The 21,180-nt window shown below is 36.0% G+C and overlaps 1 protein-coding gene across 4 annotated transcripts in view; it reads left to right on the top strand.

Moving 5' to 3' along the window:
• The window catches only part of SMAD5 (SMAD family member 5), a 30,174-nt gene extending 12,180 nt beyond the window's left edge, over positions 1-17,994 (top strand). For all 4 annotated transcript variants that reach the window (XM_026118201.2, XM_026118203.2, XM_026118200.2 and 1 more), the window contains 6 exons: positions 5,714-6,299; positions 7,469-7,720; positions 8,735-8,854; positions 9,520-9,741; positions 12,382-12,638; positions 13,981-17,994. In XM_026118201.2, the coding sequence (XP_025973986.1) occupies positions 5,897-6,299; positions 7,469-7,720; positions 8,735-8,854; positions 9,520-9,741; positions 12,382-12,638; positions 13,981-14,124 (1,398 nt within the window). In that variant the 5' untranslated portion in view covers positions 5,714-5,896 and the 3' untranslated portion in view covers positions 14,125-17,994. The remainder of the gene's footprint in view (positions 1-5,713; positions 6,300-7,468; positions 7,721-8,734; positions 8,855-9,519; positions 9,742-12,381; positions 12,639-13,980) is intronic.
• Positions 17,995-21,180: the final 3,186 nt, after the last annotated feature.

Raw genomic sequence — 21,180 nt, 5'->3', positions numbered from 1 at the left:
CAATTAAACTGAGTTTTGTCATGATGCAGAACAAATTCAAAACTATTTTGTTCTTTGGTCACAGTTTTTGCTGAGCTTTTCTTGGCAATAGTTGGAAGTGAGGATGCTTCTGAAATGCATTGGGGCTCTATTACTGAACTTCTGACTGGGATTTCTTTCATGACATAGATCATTACCACTTGTGTGTGTTTTTTTGTTTTTTTTTTAAATGATCATTGCGAAGACTCTTTAAGAAAAAACAGAAGCATTGCTTTTGCATCATTAAACTTCTATGGCTAGCTGAGTTATACAGCTTTTGTGATAACGGTTCTTCCATGTAGGATGCCTTACTTGCTTTTTGTGCTTGGCCCCCAAGTTTTTGTTTTGTCTCTTTCAAGAGAGTGCTAGTGAAAAACTTCTCAGCTGACAGTGTTGTATACTTAGTTTTCTTTAACTGTTTTAGATGATGTACAGGTGTGGGAATAAAAAGAACAAGTATTATGAGGGAAAGCAGGTTTTGAAGTTTTTAATACTTTTTTTTTTTGTTTTGAAGAGCAGTCGCAGTTGGTAAAATTTTTGAAGATGTTAGACAAACTTTTTTCTTCCTGTTCTTATTTGCATGTATTATTAGTCAGAATACTTTGCTTCAAATATGCCTGTAAGGCAATATAAAGAAATTCCGCACTAGTGTAAAAGCAGTTATCACAGCTTTCAGTCAACTAGATGTCCAGCTAGATATCCAAGCCCCATTTTGATGAAATGGCCCAGAATTCCTATTAGTATCCTGCAGCATCTTTTCATCTTTACTTACATTAAGGGAAGGTAGGAAACAAATCATTGATTATATTCTTCATGAATAAGATGTTGAGTGGCATATTTTGAAGAAAAACCTTTTCTGGTCAAAGACTATGACAGTGATAAGGCACAGGTAGGTTTCCTTTTATTAGCCCCTCAAGTTCTTCAATCATGATGTGAGAAGGATGGTATCTTAATTTATTTGTGCATGGAAAAAGCTATGGAGCTAATACATCTTCTATATTTGCCTTGAAGAAAAGAGTAATAAATGCCATTGAACGGGTGCATGCGCTAGACTATGGAGTAACATGGAAAAGAGTGTGTATGTATGTAGTGTTTAATGATTTTAAAAGGAGTTGGAAAAAATGGTAAGAAGACAAGCAGTGTGCGCAGTTCCTGTCAGGAAATTTGTAAGGAAAGAGTTTAATAACACCAGGTAAAGTTGATATACAGTGAAGTTGTAGTTTAAAAAAAATTGATAATTAAATATTGAATATGCTATTATACGGTCTGAGTTTCTGAGCTTTCTGTGTGAATATACAACGTGTTAACATGCATATGGAGCATACTTCAGCATTTCTAAGTTTTAAAGGGCAATAAAGTTATGCACAAGTGCTGACTGCAACACGCGGTTCTTAACTGACAAGTCTGAAGCAATTCTAATGAACTACCAATTGTGCAGGTAGTTATAAGGGTGGTTTGTTTATGTTATGAAACTGAGTCTCAAAGCAGCTTCTAATCCTGAGCAGTGAAGTTCCTTGTTTCAGACTGGGTACGATGCTACAGGAAGCTCTCTTCATTTGCAAACAAGTAAATTTAGCAGGAAAAGAACAGTGCTTGTATGTTTTAAATACAAGCTCAGTGTTGACAGTAGGAAATGATGAAGATCATGTAGTTGTTATCTGTTTTATTCTTATGCTTCTGAAAAACATTATTAGGCTGCATGGAGTAATGGGTTGCTTGAGTAATGGTGCTTTAGATTTAGATTTCTGCTGACAGGTAATTCAGAGTTTGGAATCAGTGGCAGAACACATTGTATGAAAAGTGTATCTTATCAAAATAAATCCACCATATATAATCTCATATTGATTTGTTCTGGCCTGAGTTCCTCTCAGGCCTCTTTAGATATGGAACCAAGTTAATCTGCTAGGTTTGCCAGTTTCATCCAGTAGGTTAAAATCTCATGAGAGAACCCAAAAGTTAGTTGAAATGTTTGATATTTGTGATGATAGATAAAAGCATCTATTTCCACCCCTATCCCCAGCAAAAGAAATTTAATTTGTGAGTTCTGTTGTTAACTAGCTTTGTTTATGTATAGCTGGGTTGATGAGGTATTAAGAAGGGGTTCAGACAATGGACTTGTTCACACAACTTATTTCCTTCCATTTGCTGTAATTGTTAGCAAGAACTTTAAATGTATAAATAATGTCTCCCCCAAAGTCTAGTTTTTATACAGAGATTAATTCCTCTCATGTTCATCCTTTAAAATACCCTTATGCCGTCTAATGCAATGCATTACGTTCGTTTTATAAAGAGCATTTGTAACTAATTGCTTTTAAAAATGTAATAATATGTTTTTCAGCCTATGTTTTCTTCTAGCTCAGTTGAAAACCTACTGAATAAAAGAAGGTAATGCATAACAGACTCTCTAGCTCCTAGGGAAATTCAAGAGAGCTTTTTTTCCTCCGTGAAATTTCTTACCTGCTGCTTCCAGAGAGGTGCAATGCTATGAATGAAATGCAACTGTTATAAAACATTTGTTTCTGCTCTTGTACATTATTGTGACTTACTCTTGTGTTCATCGGAAGGTGTGCTCTTAAAGCCTCAGTACAACTTGACTCTAAATTTAGATGGTCTGTTGAAGCTATTCAAAGCATGTCATGAATATTTAGAAATCTTTCAATATTTAGATGCTGAAATTACATAAAATTCGAATAAATGTTATAAATATGGTTTATGCAGCGCATTCAGAAACTTTAAAACCCTGGAAGAGTTGCACTTTCTATGAAAGTGTTTAATTTCTGTACATAAATGCCTAAATCTACTGCTTCATGACCTTTTGTAGCTTCCAAAAGCAAACACTTTTGGTCTACAAATAATATATGAACCTTTTAAATTCTACCTAGTGTCCTTAAGAAAAAAGAGAAAACCGTAAACTGTCAGTATTTTGCCTTCTAAAGTGGACTTCCCGAAGGCCTATAATGAAAGAAATTCGGTGTCATTTATACTGCTGAAAGCCTATTGGTAGTTTGTAGCAAGGTTTTCTTTCCCTTGCTCTTCTCTGACAGGTAAAAATACACTTCAGTGGAGAAGTCTTGGAAGCCTCACAGGTGGCCAGAATGGTTTTATAGTAAATGTGATTAATTTCAGCTCTTTTGAGCTTGACTTAGCTATAGGAATTTCTAGTTGATGTATGTGCTATAATAATCCATTATAAATATTTCCTGTGCACTTCTGTTTTTAGTGCTAGTAAAAAAATGCTAAAATAACTTCTGCCCTTGATTAAGATTTTTTGAAAGCATATCTGAGAAATAAAAATTTTAATTGTCTTCTCCCTGTTCTGAGATTCTAGGTGGGTTCATTTCCTTTTTTAGGGGTGTGAGCAACCACTGAAATCCTGTAGCTATTGAATGTTCCCAAGGCATGAACGTAGGTTAATTGTGACTGTAAACAGCTTTTACTTTTCAGAACACTAAAGTTTTATCCTCAATAAAAGAATAAAATTAGCCTGTTTTCTTGGCCAAGTTTATCTCCCTTTATATATTTCCTGTTACTTTGAAGGATGCAAAAGTTTTCATATGTATAATTGTTTTAGGAAATCAAATTTACACTTAAGATGCAGGCATGTTCTTCTAGTTCAGAAGAAAGTTGGTGATGGCTTTTTTCCTGGTGTGGGTGGATGTGTGGTTTTTTTTTTTTTTTAATATCTTCTTATAAGTGCTTACTGAAGCAGTGAGACCTCTGTCCATTTCATTTGTTTTTTTTATTTTGTTTTTATGAGAATTTAGGAACAAATAAGATGTTTAACCAATATTTCTGTTCATGTTTCTTTTCCCAGTTTTTGCCATATTATTGAAACCAAGTTGAATCATCAAGAAAGTATCAACAGGGTTAAGCTACTGGGAGAAATAAATGTAGAGACAGGGTTCTCCCTGCCCTGCTTTAAGAAAAAAAAAAAAAAAAAAAAAAAAGGTCTGCCTTCTTCATAGCAGAGTGTCTTTGGGTCTGTTCCCTCTTTCTCTCACCATCCCCCCCCCCAACCCCCAGCAGAAAACCTAGACATTACATATGAGGCATTATAAATGCTTTAACTAGGAATACTAGGAATACTTGCTGTGTATTTTTGGCCGATGATGCTTAATATATGACTTGGTGTAGGCTTAAGCATTTATGTGAGTTCAGTACTAAAATGAACTAAGTCTCTAAGGTTCCTGAAAGCTATTTTTTGGTTTTTAAATGGGTTACTATAGGAAGGTACAGAGCTATGTATCTAACTATGTTTTTCTAAATGTGTCTAAAGGGTTATAAAAGCCTTATCGGGTGATTTATTTGTTTATTTTTATTTTTTAGTTAATCAAACAGAGGAAAAAAGGGTGCCCTTGATTAAAGGTAGTGATGTAAGAGAACCGGGGGGACTCAAATCTTCTTTTCTTTCTTTTTCTCCTGTGTGCAGAGTTAATGTCCCAGGGTATGTTAGGTGTTCTAATTCACCACCGTTTATCAAAAGTTGAGAGACAATGTTATTTGGCAGTCTCTGTAGCAAGAAAGGAAGCATCTTTTGTTGTTGACATCCTTTCTCTTAGCTCTGCTCTTTTATTTTGCCAGCTGCTCATTGTCTATACTTGCTTATTTAGTATTCACAAGGGATTTTATAAGTTCTTATCAGTTCGTTGCCACAGCACATCATTTCCTCTTGTCATCGTTACTTCTTAATTTGAGGGGAAAAAAAACAACAGGTTTGCATTAGAACTGGTTAGTGTTTTTAAAAAAAAACACCATTCATGAGCACTGTATGAGTTGCACAGCATTGTTTTGTTCATTCTCTCCTTTCTAATGCAGTTTGTAGTAAAGGTCTCACTTCTAGTACTTACTCTACCATGCCTTCCCCCCCTGCCCCCTTCTTTTCTGAGGAAAGGAAAACAATTTTTTTGCCAAAGGCTAAAAATATCCAGTGCTTCAGATATTCCTCTTAGTAGATACAAGGAAGTTCAGCATAAAAATAGTGGTAGCAGAAAAGATTGACCCCCTTTCTGAATGGCTGGAGGGAGGTTGGTTTGGGGAGGTTGGAATTTTTTTTTGGACTTTATATTTAACTATCTGCAGTTTCTTCCTCATCTTTTTATACTCTTTAAAAATATAGGGTACTTGATTAGACCTCAAACATGTCGATGCTTCTCCTTTTGAGAAATAAGGATGGATTTGAGAAGCTGAATATTTCTCTGGAGTATTGGCTGTGGAACTGTTGGTTCCACTTTACCTCCTCTTTATTTCTTAATGGCAAGTTTAAATCCGGTGAATAATTGTTTGCCTAATATCTAAGTTTTACTAGGCAAGCATTGTGTCAGGGATAAAAGACAAGCATATTTCAAAAACCTGCCTTCAGAACTGTGTGTTAATTTCAATGTCAGTTGATCATTTTGTTAGGAAATTCATGATTTTACAGAATTTTTGGACAACTCTCTTAACAGGACGACACTGTTCCTTTGGTCCCTTGGATCTCCTTTTCCCACTAATCAATAATGAGACACCTGGGGACTCTGTTTTAACTTTGTTTAGCTTGGGAGAGAGGTTCCAGTAGGTTTTTTGGTGTTTTTGTTTTTAAACAAAATTAGGCACAGAGGTGAGGTTCGAAACAGTCATTCTCTTAACATCTGACTTTGTTCTACCTTTTTCTTATTTACTAATCACTTGTTAACTTATCTTTTTATTTTTTTAATAGAATTAAATTAGAAGAATCATCATTTTTGATGTGAAGACTTCATCACTGGCATCTATACATGCAGTTGTTAGCCTCCAAGAAATAATACAGCTCATCAGTTGCAATAACTGCTTTTGTATGCACTGACATTTATTTGCAAAAAAAAAAAAACCCCTCAACAAACCTTTTGAAGACTTGTGTCAAATGACGTCAATGGCCAGTTTGTTCTCCTTTACTAGCCCAGCTGTAAAGCGTCTGTTGGGCTGGAAACAAGGAGATGAAGAGGAAAAATGGGCAGAAAAAGCTGTTGACGCTTTGGTAAAAAAGTTGAAAAAGAAAAAGGGTGCTATGGAGGAATTGGAGAAAGCCTTGAGCAGTCCAGGACAGCCCAGCAAGTGTGTTACTATCCCACGTTCTTTAGATGGGCGACTTCAAGTTTCTCACAGAAAAGGCCTTCCCCATGTTATTTACTGTCGTGTTTGGCGTTGGCCTGATCTACAAAGCCATCATGAGCTGAAGCCATTGGATATTTGTGAATTTCCTTTTGGATCTAAGCAGAAGGAAGTCTGCATCAATCCATACCACTATAAGAGGGTGGAAAGCCCAGGTATGTTTGAATATGGCTGTCTACAAGCTGCACAGAATCTCCAGGAACTACCTCTTGTTCACTTCTTCCTCCTCCAGTACTGTGTACTGAACTAAATTCAGCGTATGGAAGAGTAATGTTCAAAGTGGGTTTGGGGGGGAGGTCATACGCTCAGTACACAGCTGTTTCTCTGTGTGCTAGAGGATATTTTTCCACCAGATCTCTTAGGCCTGCTTCCTATAAAGTTAGTGGCAAAATTCTCATTTAGAATACAATAGGAAAGCAGTGATCAGAAGACTTCAGTTTCTTTGAGAAACTTGTTTAAGAACCTCAGTCCTTGTGAGGAGGTTGGTGGTGTTTTTTCAAGGATTTAATATTTAATCAGTTAGTGACATGAATCAGGGAAGAAAGCTCCCTGCTTGACTTCCCATTATCAGACCGGCAGAGTTGAGCAGAACTAGCAGAATCAGTTAGAGCAAATTAGGTAGCAAAATGTGTCAGGTAGCGAGTCTGCTGTTAAGACATGGTTGCCATGGGAGGTGAGGAGGATCGTGGTTATGAGTGGGAGAGAATTATGTTATTCTGGCAAGTATAGTGAAAAGTTGCTGCTGCTGTTCCACAAAATGGTTGTAGGATATCCTCTACTTGAATTCCATACTTCAGATTATTTGAATTTAAAAATTAAAACTCCAGCTTGGCAATAGCTGTATACTGTGGTATAAATTTTGTATATCTGCAGTGTAAAGTACCGTGTAAGGATTTGGTGTGACTATTATTTTTGGTAATATTGACTCTGGCTTTCCTTTTGCATTGATTTGATAATTTACACTGGTTTTTATGCTTCTGAATCTGTACTTCTGTACACTCTACATGCGCACTGTGCTTTTAAAAAAAAAAGAAAGATAGACAAAGGATTGCTTCCAGTTGTGTGAAATACAAGTTTATATCTGCTCTTGCTTGCAAGAGTAAAGTTTTAGTTTTCTATGAAGTATAATATGAAAGAATAAAGGAGAAAAAACAGGACAGAAGGAAGATCCTCTGAGAGAAGTTGGATCCTCTACTCTTTTCCCTCCTTTCACCATCCCAACTAGTGTTGAAATTATCATGGTGAGAAGTAACACATTTGTATCCTGTTCCTTCTATCTCTATTTTTAATCTAAATTTCTGTTTTTTTGTTTTTTCTGTTTTAGTTCTACCTCCAGTGTTAGTGCCTAGACATAGTGAGTTCAATCCACAGCACAGTCTACTTGTTCAGTTCAGGAACCTAAGCCACAATGAACCACATATGCCACATAATGCGACATTTCCAGATTCTTTCCAGCAACCCAACAACACTCCATTTTCCATTTCGCCAAACAGTCCCTATCCACCTTCTCCAGCCAGCAGCACTTATCCAAGTTCCCCAGCTAGTTCTGGACCATCTAGTCCATTTCAGCTACCGGGTAAGTATAGCCTAAACATGGACTTGTAAAATCTTCCAATTATTTTTAACTCTAATGCTAAAATCTATTGTGACTTCTTTATGAATTTGGGACACTTTAACAGTAAATTGTTTTGCCATTTGCATTTTAGGGTTTTTTCTTTGTTACTGGTTGGAATTAATAGTTCTAGTTTTATTTTTCCAAATGCTTTTCATCACAGATACTATAGTAGTGAGTTACTCTGCACAGCTTCAATGCACAGTCTTTGGTGAATACTTTAAAAGAACATCTAGCAGTGAAAATAAAGCACATGTAACTGACTGGGCAAAAAATGTATTTAGGTCTCTGAACCAGAGTACTTAAATGTGGCATTTAACTGGAAACATTTAGAGTGAATTTTCAGTAGGAGAAACTTAACTGATTTGTGTGAAAATAGAAGAAGAAAAAACCCCAAAACTGAAAGAGTCAAAAGAAAGAAGCCAGTGAGAAGAATATATTGGTGATATCTGCACGGGATTTCTGAAATAGGGAACGACAAGGTATTCATACACCTACTACTCTATAAAATAGAAGAATGCAGAGAGATTCACACTTGTGTAATGAATTCAGCCTTCAGAAGCAGCAAAAAAATAGCCAACTGGTTTAGGCCTTCATTGTCCTGTGGCAAATACAGATAGCATTGCTCCCTCCTCCTCTACTTCTTTTGTAGCATGGAGAAAAGAGTAAGCAAGAAAGCTAATGTCTGTTACAAAAAATGGGAACTGCAGTCATCCTGCCCAGCTGCAGAAGTGCAGTTTAAAAAAAAAATCCTGTCTCAGTTTTTCACATGTTTGTAATCTTGTTACTGAGTTCCTGAAGGTAAGAATACAGCTGTTGGAGACAACTGTAAAGAAAGCTGTTTGGGTCGTCTTCCGATTACTTTGAAAATTGGTCCCAGTGTTTAATGTTTCTTGCAAAAGTGTGTTATTTATTTTGCAGTTGTAAGCAAGTCAAAATTGTTTGGGTTTATTCAGTTTTATTTTCTCTTGTTTGTAGCTGATACTCCACCTCCTGCATATATGCCCCCTGACGATCAGATGGGGCAGGATAATTCTCAGTCTATGGACACAAGCAATACCATGATCCCTCAAATCATGCCAAATATATCTACAAGAGGTAAGTTATAGAGTACGGTGTAAAATTAACTTCATTTGGGTTATTAATACTAATGGCTAAATCGATTGAATAACTTCAAACGGTGCAATAAACCTGTGCTGATAGGTGGAGGCGGTCCCAGCCAAACTGGAAGCAAACCAGAAAAGAAGAACTGAGAAACAGAACTTGCATTGCTCATTTGTTTGACTTTTGGTTATCTTAGCTTTTAAAGTATTGCATAGCATTGCTTATGACAAGTTGGACTTTTTTTTTTCCACTTCTCAGAATTACTGAGTCTTTTACCACTATGTTTGTGTGCTCTTGGGATTGTATATACTGGAAGGCTCTGAAAATTGAGTCCCAAAGCATCTACTATAAAAGTGGACAGAAAAATAGTGTTTTACTTAGTATCAGTCATCTATGTATTTTTTTGTTTGTGTAGGTTTTTTAATTAACATCAGGTTTAAAATAGGAAAATAATTACAAAAATCAATGGAATGACTGAAATGCATGAAAATAAGTTAAAATTGTCAAGATTTTAATCAGTAAGGATTGTTCTTGCACATCATATCGTATGTTGACTAAGGTATTAGTTACTTATTGATGTTTTGTAGGGCTTGCTTTAGTTCTAGATTAAGTATTTTAACATTTATGTAAACTGATATTTCTGTTTTGCTTATTTTCAGATGTTCAGCCTGTTGCCTATGAAGAACCCAAACATTGGTGTTCAATTGTGTATTATGAATTAAATAATCGTGTTGGGGAGGCTTTTCATGCATCTTCTACAAGTGTCTTAGTAGATGGGTTTACAGATCCTTCCAATAATAAAAACAGGTTCTGCTTAGGCTTGCTCTCAAATGTTAATCGCAACTCGACAATTGAGAACACTAGACGACATATTGGAAAAGGTAAAACTTAACTGCGTTATGCATGATTAAGAAGCTAAGAGTAGTAGCAGTAAAAACAAGGATTTTTCTGAGAATGGTTATTATTGCACTATACTGAAATTGAAGTAGTCTGTGTTATATTACCTACCTCTCCAGTATCTGAAGACAACTTACGTAGGCATGGTTTGACTCTCTAGTTTGAGTTGCATATGTTTTTGTTTGGCACTAATTTAAAAGATTAAATATTACCTTTTCCTTACTGAGTTATATTGTCATATGGGCTTGTTTGTTATGGTTAATGATACTATGTGTATAGAACTTTCTGTTTCAGCACTAAGAAAGTTATCGCAGGACTTCTGAGGTTCCATGTTAGATCTGCTTCTTAAAGTAAATTCTTCGTAACCACTTTACAATTTATCAAAGGTTTTTTTTGTTGTTGTTGTTTTTTGGTTCACACAGGATATTACACTGCTGTCTCTAGTGTGTTCAGATGTCTTGCACGACTTGGAAGCAGGACTTTGAAGTGCTAATGCAAAACTGTGAGGGCTCATTTGTCTAGGTGAATCCATGGGGTGTGTATGTGTGTGGGAGGGATTCCTGGGGACAGCAGGTTTTGCAAGATCTACTAGTTTTCCCATACTGTTTGGCTGATAGCACATACAGATGCACAGTCTTCATCTTTGCAGATGGAATGTGCTTGGGTTGTCTTAAAATGTAGTATTCTTTTTCTGAATATATCCTTTTTTGCAACTGACTAATCAAGTCTTGAGAAGAGAACCCCTTTTCTGTTACACTTGTCCTGAGGCCTTTTTAGTACATGAAATAATTTAGTGCAATTGGTCTTCAATTTTTTGCTGCAAGCCATTGTCAGCTTTTAGTCCATCTCAAGATCCTTCCTGTCCCTTTTCAGTCTTTTAGTAAGCTACTATAAACATGGCAAAATTTTGCAGAGAATTGGAAATCACTAGATATCTTAATGTCTGTTAGAAACATGGCTCTCCATTTCTGTCATCAGAGAAAAGTTAATGCAACAAAAGGAGAACAACTGATTTGGGGGAAAGAGGGGAAACATGAGGGTCTCCTGTTCCAGATTGCCCCTTGTGATAGCACCAGCTGAGGCACTTTACATTTCTGATCTTAGATAGATACATAACAAGGATCCAGAATCATGTTGTAGAGTGGATGGTAATGACTGCAACTAAATCTTCAGCTTTAAAATGTCTATATCTCTAATACTTGGCATGAAACTAAAACTTTCCTTTATGGCAACAGTTCTGAGAATGTTTAAAGCTGTTTTTGGATAAAATATTATTCATTTATGGCTTTTACTTGGTCTTATTTTTTTGCCTTCTTTGAAACTACCTTGTCGTATTTGCTAAACTTCTTTCTGTAGGAGCATTGCATTGCAAGCCGAAGTGATTTCTAATCAGTGTATTTGGATTATTTTTGAATTATCTTGTTCTTTTCAGCCTGTTAAATTATCCATCCCCCTTCTTCAAAGATCTCTCACTAGGTCTTTAAGCAAAAGAATTTAGCTAGTGATTGGTAGCCCCTGTCTTTTTAAATAAATAAGATTTTGTGGTAGAAATGTGTGCTTGCCCACACAGGGTATTCTGACAGTTGCTTATAGTTGATCAGGCCAATGATTCCTTTGAGTAGACTTCATCCTTCCGTAGTCCCAAATGGATCCATCAGTGTTCATACAATTGTTGCTGTCTGAAAGATTAACTTGCATCTGTTGACTTACTACAGCATCACCTGGCAAACCACAGGATAGTCTTTAGTGGATTCTGAAATTATTTCAAGGGAGACTTACCAAACTGAAGCACATGCCAACCCATTTAACACGGATGGTTGAGGGAATGGAGGAGGACGGGGGAGAAGGAAGGCAAGAATCTCAAAGTGGCAGTGAAATCTGTTTTTGAATACTGAACGTGTTGGTGGCTCTTAGGTGTTAATTTTTAGTCAATTGTTTATGTAGTAGAATGTGAAAGACAATGTTACGAGCTTCAGAACATACAGGGGAATCATTTATTTGCATAGCGGAATCCAGGCAAATCTGATAAGTTTAAGTCTAAGGAATCTCTTGATTTTAAGCTTTGTGAAGCTTGATGGTGTTTAAATTGTACAGGTAATTGAACTTTCCTCTCCCTTTGAGTGTTTGATCGGATATGATGAAAATCTGAGCAGACTAGAGATACACTTTCTCATTTGTGTCTATCATTGTCTCTCCTGAGACCTTTTCTTTTCCTTTAACCCCCAATCAGAATTTCCATAAACAGAGGCTACTGGTTTTATACAACTGGAGTTTTAAAATCCACAGAAGTTATCTAGGAAACTATCTTGAAATAACTGTTGACACGTTGAAGTAAAGTTTCTTTTTTGTTTGGTTTTTTTTTTTTTTTTTTTTTTTAATTCTATTCTGTAGTTGATGAGAGAAGGACATCTAGTGGCTGATGTATAATGAAGGCTACCATATTTTGAAATGAGAAAGTGTATTGTACTGTGGGCATAAGACTTAGGGGGCAACAGAACTTTTTCTGAAAAGCTCTTCAAATGGAGTATCTGCTTGGTTGTCCCCTGAGTTCAGGCAGGTTGTATTAAGTGCTATATTTTTGGACAAATAATTTGAAACCACTTTTATCTAACTTTGTTTTTAAGGAGTTCATCTCTACTATGTTGGTGGGGAAGTCTATGCTGAGTGTTTAAGTGACAGCAGCATATTTGTACAGAGCAGGAACTGCAACTACCACCATGGCTTTCATCCAACAACTGTATGCAAGATTCCTAGTGGCTGCAGTCTAAAAATTTTTAACAATCAGGAGTTTGCTCAGCTTTTAGCTCAGTCTGTCAACCATGGATTTGAAGCAGTGTATGAGCTCACCAAAATGTGCACCATTCGAATGAGTTTTGTAAAGGTAAACAAATTATTTTGGAGTATTTAAACTTGCTATGGACTTTGAGATACTCAACAGTAATTACATTAGCACTGTAACAGTGTAGCAGAGCTATTTTGAGGTGGTATGATTCTTTTCAATTTTAAATATGTTGAAAAATGGTTAATTTGGAGAGGGAAGAGATTGATGGAAGGAGGGAAAAGCATAGATTTGCCATGTTGAAAGGTGGCTACATATTGTGTTGCTTCAGTATTCGGGACAAGGACTTAATCATTGTAGCTACCATAGTTTTATTAAAGGAGACTTGAGCTTATGCTCTAGATTTGAATGAAGTGGCAAGAACAAAGTGAACTGTAAGACCACTAAAAGAATGTGACTAGAGAGGAGCATAAGTAATTGCAGAAAAATGTGCAACTCCTTCAAACAGATTAACCGATTTTTTGTTTTTTTAACTTCCTTATTACGCTATTTGGGTGTCATGGCTTAAATTTATGAAGTCAGTGTGCTGTTATTCTCACCATAATGTTTTCACATCATTGTTTAATCAAAAAACTGTCAATTTCAGATTTAGCTTGAAGTGTAGACTTGTGCCACGTAGTTTCTTTGCACCTTGTTCAAAAAGAAATCTTGATACGGTATGTTCAAAGTTAGGATAAAATGTGTTAGGAAAACTGTTCCACAGGAATAGATTTGTTAAAAACCAATGGATATTTGTGCAGATCTTTCTGGAAAGCTCTTTCTGTACTGAAAGAATTGCTGTAATTGTCATTTGCCCTGAGTTAAGAAAGATGGTAGGGCTCCATGTTCCTCCTTCAAGTTGGCTGGATTATATACCCTAATACATGCGTTGTTTACAGTTCTCTCTCCTCACGTTTCCCCTTTACGTATATGCCGTGGTGGTGCCTACAGATCCAGCTGAGCCTCATCTGGTTAAATTCTGTCCAAACACAGGATGAGACACTACTCCAAGAACTTAAAGTGTTTCTATTGTCAATTATGATAGAAGAAATACTGCTCAATCTGATGAGGGTGTGGAGGATAGGAAGCAAGGAGGAGAAATACAAGAGAGATGTAGCCTTACTCAGGAGTCATACCTGAGGCAGCAGCCCGTTCCGAGAAGGAGCACGTGTAGTCATTCCAAACCCATACCAGAGAGGACTTGATTCAGGCTTCTGAGTGCAGCCTCCACCATCCCTCCTTCCCAATCTCAATTCTTTTTTCTTTCGATAAGAACTATTGCTTGATCATGAATTTGCTTTAAATAAATATCTTAAAACATGATTTCATACTTTTTGTTAGTACAATTATTTTGAAACACAGTATATTCTCAACTTGATTGGTAACATTTTGTTCATTTTTACAGGGGTGGGGAGCTGAATATCACCGACAAGATGTCACGAGCACCCCATGCTGGATAGAAATTCATCTTCATGGGCCCCTGCAGTGGCTGGATAAAGTACTTACACAAATGGGTTCTCCTCTTAACCCCATCTCATCTGTTTCATAGTGCTGAGATACTATCTTCAATCTTATTTTTAGTGAACTTATTCTAATTCTAGAGAAACTTCCAGTGTGGATACTGTGAGCTATATGGAAAATGGATCTTACAGTTTAACTTTTTTTTAATCCCTTTGTGACCAATTCCATTGTGTATAGCTGATCAATTTTACATTTCAATTTGTTCTTGTGATGCGTAAGTGACAGTTGAGCCCTAAGGGAAAAAAAGTCTATTGAAAAATTCAGAACACTTTTACCCTCCTTCAAGTAGAACTTAAACAGGCATATGTCTTAACTGGAAATTTTTTTCTTTTTGAACTGTAGGGACAAGAATTATGAAGACTGATTTCAGAAAATAAATACATATCATAGTTTTGGGTTTTTTTAATGTTTATAAAACTGAACATGTGCAGCTCCAGCTAGCAAACTGTATTTTTAGGGTAGTTGCTTAACATCTTAAGATCGACATCTGTCATAAGCAAAATTAGACTTTATTACAGCTAATTTGCCTCAGATTGAACAATGTGATTTTTTTTTAAGTGTATACATGAAATATACTTTTTACAAATATTGGAGTGGTTTAAAAACACTTGTATTGTCTATCAGAGAATGCTGTCATAAACACACTGTGTATTAATGCAGAATAGCAAATCTTAGCCTTTTCCCACTTCAGTTTTGTAATATTGCTTTTAACCACCATTTTAAATAGTAATTGATACAAGGTAAACATCTTGCACGTTTCTGGAGTAGTAATTCTTGTTTTGCTTTGATTTACACTCATGCCATTTGGACGTGGTTGCCAAGGCCTATTTCTTTTTAGGTACCCTTCTCTATTTTAACATAAACACTACTATTTGTAAATGACAGTTCTTACTACTTTTTGGAAGGAATAAGGTTTTTTTTCTTTTTGGTGTTCTGGCTGTTTATTTTACCTGTCCAGAATTAATCTGTGTTAGGCCTTTTGATCTCTCTGTAGACATTATGCAGTATTCGTGACTACACTGTATTTAATTCACTTTCAATATGAGTTTGAGTCTCTCTGAAGACTGTGAGTGGCTTAGCAAATTAGTAACTGAATGCAGAAGCTTTTACTTCTAGGTCGTGTAATTTAATACAGAGGTGTTGGTAATGACCAAAAGTAATCACTTTTTTGTAATCTACATAAAACAGTGGTCTTGATCCTGTCCCTAATGGCAGGGGTTCAATCAGAAGACTTATAACTGTAATTGGCAGCTTTAGGGAGTTGAAGGACTGCGATAATATGACGATGGAATTACTCTCTTACGTATAAGGAATCCTATTGCCTGTACTGTTATACTGCTTGGTAGAGGATTTCAACACTGTACAAAACACTAAAAGAAATCAACTAAATAACATATGCATAGTTTTCCCCTTTAAATAATAAAAAAGGAGGCTGAAAGAAATGTTCTAAGAGCATTAAAAGTGAATTATGTACAAAATTTCTCTGCATGCAGAAAAAGATCTGTTGTATTTTTTAACTTCTTATTGTCATATTTCTCTTTCCCAAACATCTTTTCAGAAAGGGTTCAGTGTTCGGGGGAGAGAGGCTGAAAACTCTAAAATGCAAACACGTATTAAAAGATGTGTTGCAGTTAACTACTGCAGTCCTGAGACGTGGTTTGCTTATGCAGGTTCTAGTGTCTTCTATTGAATGACAGAACTTCTGCTCAAATGTGGAAATCGTGCATCATATGGTACCTAAGTAAGAAATCATCTTAAAGGAATAAAATTGTTTACATGTCATTAAAGTGTTTCTTATGAAATGCCTTAAAGGAATAAAGATAAACTGCAACACTTTTTCAGAACCCTAATGCTCTCTTGTACAGGAATTGCTATATCACTTTTTTAAAGCAGTTTCTCCAGTGTGTTTAAAAACAGAAGTACATCTTCAGGAACAGGGGAGTAATATTATGTGCCACGCAGTTGTTTGGGTCTTCTCTTTCATTCTTCAGAACTGCAATCCACAATTGGTTCTCTTGATTGAATAAGATGCAAACCCAGCTGGCCACAGGATCAGGCTTCCATTTTCCTCTCCCCAGGCCTGACTTTTGTCGAGTTGCTGAATATGTGTATTGGACACTACAGGATTTTTTTCTTGATTAGCTTTTATTATTAATGTCATGGCACATTGAATTAAGGAGATCCCAGTTGTAGGTACAAGGTTTTACTTCATCCAAAATATATTTCACCTGGCTTCATCTCTGTTCACTTGTATGTTTAGATGTGGCCAGCTGAATGATTCAAGAATGGGTGCTGAAGTGGGTGTTCATGAGCCAGAGCTGGCGCTTAGCGCTAGTTTTGTGGTTAGATTGGCTACCCATGCACTGAACCATAATTTCTGCAGTACTATCCGGTTAACCCACTTCTGATGCTGTCATTAAGTACTAAAGTACTCTGACTGGCATTTCTTTGCTTATGTACATATTTTTGAACTGTAATGTATGCAGTGCTGGGGATATCCTTGTGACTGCTGATTTTGCTAGGGCAAATTTGCAGGGGAAATCCCAGTAAGATTTGTCCGTGTGCTGCTTTTCTGTTTCTTTAAGTAGAACTTCTTGAGAGCTTCCTAGTTAGCAAACTTTGTGTGCTGCTGGTTCATGGTGTTCCTAATCATGCTTAGTTTATCCGTGCTACTGATAAAAATTCAGATATTGGTGCACAGCTGGGTTGGATGAGAACTTTGACACTAATTATGCTTTAAATATAATGATAAGAGAGATTGCTGCTTCTGTTACAGTATACTTGTGTTTAAGTCACTTTTTAATCTACATGGAAGGATGAAGAAACTGGGTCAGCTAGTAGTTTGTCAATGGAAGATGGAGCTTTTCAGTATAGCCCAGCTTAGACTGAATGTTGCTCTTCAGTGAAAGCTATTTCGGCTTTTGTAGTGTAAGTATATTCTTCCGTTTGGGCATTTTTCTATTTTGCACCAACCACAGCACTAATTAACAGCTTTGGCAATACCAGCAAAGAGCCTAGAACAGGCACGTACTGAAGTTCTTTCTGGGCTTGCTTTGTAGTCACTAAGATAGGGTAGTAGCTTGGATTTTTCTCTTTAGAGGACTTCAGTCTTGCTGGCAGTCAATCCAGCACCTTGCGTAAGTATTACATTCATTTAATTGTATTAGGCATGAAGTAGTTGTACATGAAGGGATGACATTGGGTTATGGTATCTATAGGACCAAAATAAAACTTTCTAGTATGACTGACAGATGAGAGAAGTCTAACGAAACAGCCCACTAGTCAAAATAACAATGGAACAGCCTACAGGTTGTGATTCAGTGTAGAATGTTTTAAAATATTGGAAGTCTTTTGTTTTTTTTGCCTGAAGCTATGAATTTATTTTTTTTCCACAGTATTACAATGTAAAAGTTTTCTACTCTTGGGCAGGTCTAGAGAAACATTAAAATGTGTCAAGATTTTCCCTAGTTTGAATTTTTTTTTTCTTTTTTCAGGATATTGTTTTAGCTGCCCAAAGTGTTGCTAGTAACAGTCTTTAAAAATTTTTTTTAAATGTTTTGCTTCAAAAAACAGTTGTGACTAACACTTTCTTATAGTTGTGAAGTTTCTTTAGGAAGGAAACCCATTCTGAATTCAAATCAATAGACCAAACCATCAGATTACAACATAATTTTGCTTTATTGTGCTGCTCCATAAACCTGCTTCTGTGTTTGTTGCAAGCATAACCTTTATGCTTTTGTTTACATTGTAGGAAACACAGCTCTAGCAATGAGTTTTTTTTGTTTAAACATCTTTTTATTTTGTTAATTTTAAAATTATTAGGTTTTGCTATGTTATGTTTTTAAAGATATTTTTTGCATACTGCTGCTCATATTTCAATAAACAAAAAAAAAACCCACAGATTTTTCTGATTTTCTTTATCTGTAACTCTGTATGTGTCTCGAACAGGTTTGTGTTCAAGGGTTGACTCATCAACTCTCCTTGGAACTCAGTGCTGATGTCTTGCTGTGTGCATATTTGTCTGCATACATGTGATCTAGTCATGTTTAGATAGTTTTCCATAGGTTTTTGGCAACACAAAAGCCACAGTGCTAAGAAACAGAGACTAACTTACTTTGTTAATTTAATGTGTTCTTTTTAGTTGGGCTTGTAGAATACAACCAAGCAAAAATTTGGTTCCCACTAACAAAATCAATTTTCTGGTTTTGGCAAAAAGAGTTAAATCAGTAGTACAAAAAAAGTGTATCTGTAAGACTTTAGCAGGTCTCTTGCTAACGTGTTTCGGGGGTGACTGGGAGTTTTTATACTGTGGCTAGCCATAACCTTTTTAAAAAACAATCACCGTATGTGTAGAACTTTAAATTGACTGATGGCTTTTTACTGAAATGAAGGCTGTATTGGAACTCAAGTACCATTAAAACAAAATGGAAATTTAAGACCTTTTTAGTGACCTCCTCTTACTGTGTGTTATCCTAACTTTTTAAGACTGAGGGGGAGAAAATTTGTTTCTTGCTTATCTAGGTATTACAGAAATAAGTAGAGGATGAAATAGTATTTTTTTTTTTTAAGGGAGGAGCGCACAAATTAAGAGAAATTCCTTCTTTTTTTGTGGAATGAGTACAAAAATACTTAACTTTGTGATTTTAATTTTGTTTATGTTGGTGATGGGATTAGTTGTGCCAGAGAGATCTTGTATACTCACTGTGGACTCTTCCCAGCAAATGCAAGGTAAGGAAGGGCACAACATGAAGTCAATTATCTGCCGAAATTCATCTAGAAATCAGACCTAAATTACATCTGAAATGGGATACTTTATAGAAGAGCTTGCTTATGTGTTATCTTATTCTCTAAAAAATTCAAATGAAAAATTTGTTGTCTGTGGTTTCTGTTTGTATTTGTGAAATGCACAATATTGTACAAGAAATAATAAATTGCTTTTAGTTACTAAGGGACACCCAGGGTTCCATTTCCACAGGGATTTGTCAGTCCATATAAGAGCAACAGGAAGGAAAAATTTGATTAATTAGTGCAAAGCTGAAGCAAAGCTGATACAAGGTGATTGATCTTGTCTGTACTTCCTGTTTGGAGACTTAATTTGTCTAGTGGACTACCACCTCGTAGTAATACTGCATATAGCTTTTTCCTTAATTTCTCTGTAATACTCATTATTTTTTTCCTGTGGATATAATTAATTTTGTTTGTGACCACACTACTTTGCTAAGGAGCATCTGATCACTCAGGTACAGAAGGCTTAGGTGTTTTTGCCATTCTCAGTGTGCTATTTTGAAAAAATGGTTCAAGGATAATACAGCAAATGCATGTTCCAGCCTTCTTGCTGTTACCATACACCTACTGTCCTCTTAATATATGTTGAAGCAGTGTTCAATTCAAAAGTATTTTAAGAACAGGCCTATTTAAAGAAGTTTAGCTTTTATGGTTCTTCTAAGTGATGGTTCTTTTATACTAAATTTTTGAGATGATGTGGATCAGGATCAGAAAGATCTTCCCAGAGAACATGAAGTGTAATGATAAATTATCCCAGACTGTTAAGTAGTCTGCTTATGCTAAGTACTGTAGGACACTGTCACACCTTAAACATCACAATTTCTCTCCATCTTGAAGCCAGGAAATGTGTTGCTCTTCTCCCTGTCCTTTCTAAGACTCTTTCCCTTTAGATTTTGTATGTTTAGCTGTATGTAAGCAATTTCTTTTCTCCAATGGCTTGCCTGGTTTTGGATGAGATGGGAGATGCAAGGGAGAAAGAAAGGAAAGAATGATGACTTCTTATTTTTCGCTTCTGATGCTGTGTTTTGACATTCTTGCTTCCAAAATGATGATTGCCATGGAAAATTTGAATAAGACTTACTATAACAATACTGCCTAGATGATACAGACTTATTTGCAATTGAGGAACATCTCAAATTAACAGTGTTGCAGTGGCTTGTTGGCTATCATCTGTTTGTCATTTAAAAGTACAGCAAAGCTGAATATTTCATTTTGAAAGTGTAAAATTGCTAGCTTACTTTCTCCTGGAAATACCAATAAACTTGAAACTCCTTAATGGAAATTTTTGGAGGAGTAAAGTTCAGAAGTTCTCTGCGGCAACTTCTTTTTGTATATGAACTTCTTCCCTGGATTGGGCTATTTAGGTTACTTTAAATTTCTTTTGCTGTTGTTTAACCAGAATTTCGTCTAAAGGGTTGAGTATTTGGGGTTTGGTCCAGAAGTTTTAGGTAGCCTTGTGTTAACAGCCTTCTAATAGTTTTGGGGGTTTTTTTTGTTTTTTTTTTTTTGTTTGTTTGTTTTTTTAAAGTATAGTTGTTAAAACTTTAAAACACGACTTTGTAGAGTTGAGGTTTTGTTAATCTTACTAGCCTTTCCATCTGGACAACGTAGGAGTATTGTAATAGCGGGTAACTACATCTTTGTGTGTAGTAATCTAAAGTCAGCAGTAAAATTCTTCATTTATGTTTTGTTCTGAAGGGGGGGAAGCTTGGGTCAAAACCCTCCTCTCCTCCCTATCTCCCCCATAACCCCCCCAAAAAACACACCAACAACCCTGCATTCTGTGTTAAATGAGTCAGCAGCTACTTTTTTTTTCTTTTTTTTTTTTTAGTATGGGGAGAGAGAAAAATGTCTAACTGGCATTTAAAGTAATTAACATGGAGTTTCCTATACCCTGTGGCTGGAGAGATCAGTTGTTCTTGTTCTGAAAGGTGCCTTGTCCTGGCTGAGGACCTTGCCTTCTCTGACATCATTCCTAGAAATCCTCCTCATCTAGAAAACTGTTCCGAAGAAGCTGAGGAAAATTTGGAAAAATACTTTTGCTATAAATACTCTGATCTGATTGGTGCGGTTTGTGTGTGGGTCAATTCATCAGGATATTGGTGATCATCTGGAATGTCAAGTCAGTGCACTAAATCAGGCGTTTCTGAATAGCTTGCATTAAGTGAGCACTTTGCCGCACGGAAATACTGAGTTTCCATTTAACCTGCCAAATTCAGTATTTTTGCCTATATGATTTAAAGCTTAGCTGACCAAAAAAAAAAAAAAAAAAAAAAAAAAGTTTACCCCCTTTCCCATT

Source organism: Dromaius novaehollandiae, chromosome 15, assembly GCF_036370855.1.
Source record: "Dromaius novaehollandiae isolate bDroNov1 chromosome 15, bDroNov1.hap1, whole genome shotgun sequence".
NCBI lineage: Eukaryota > Metazoa > Chordata > Aves > Casuariiformes > Dromaiidae > Dromaius > Dromaius novaehollandiae.
The sequence above is the reverse complement of the archived record's forward strand: the minus strand, read 5'-3'. Positions and strand labels throughout refer to the sequence as shown.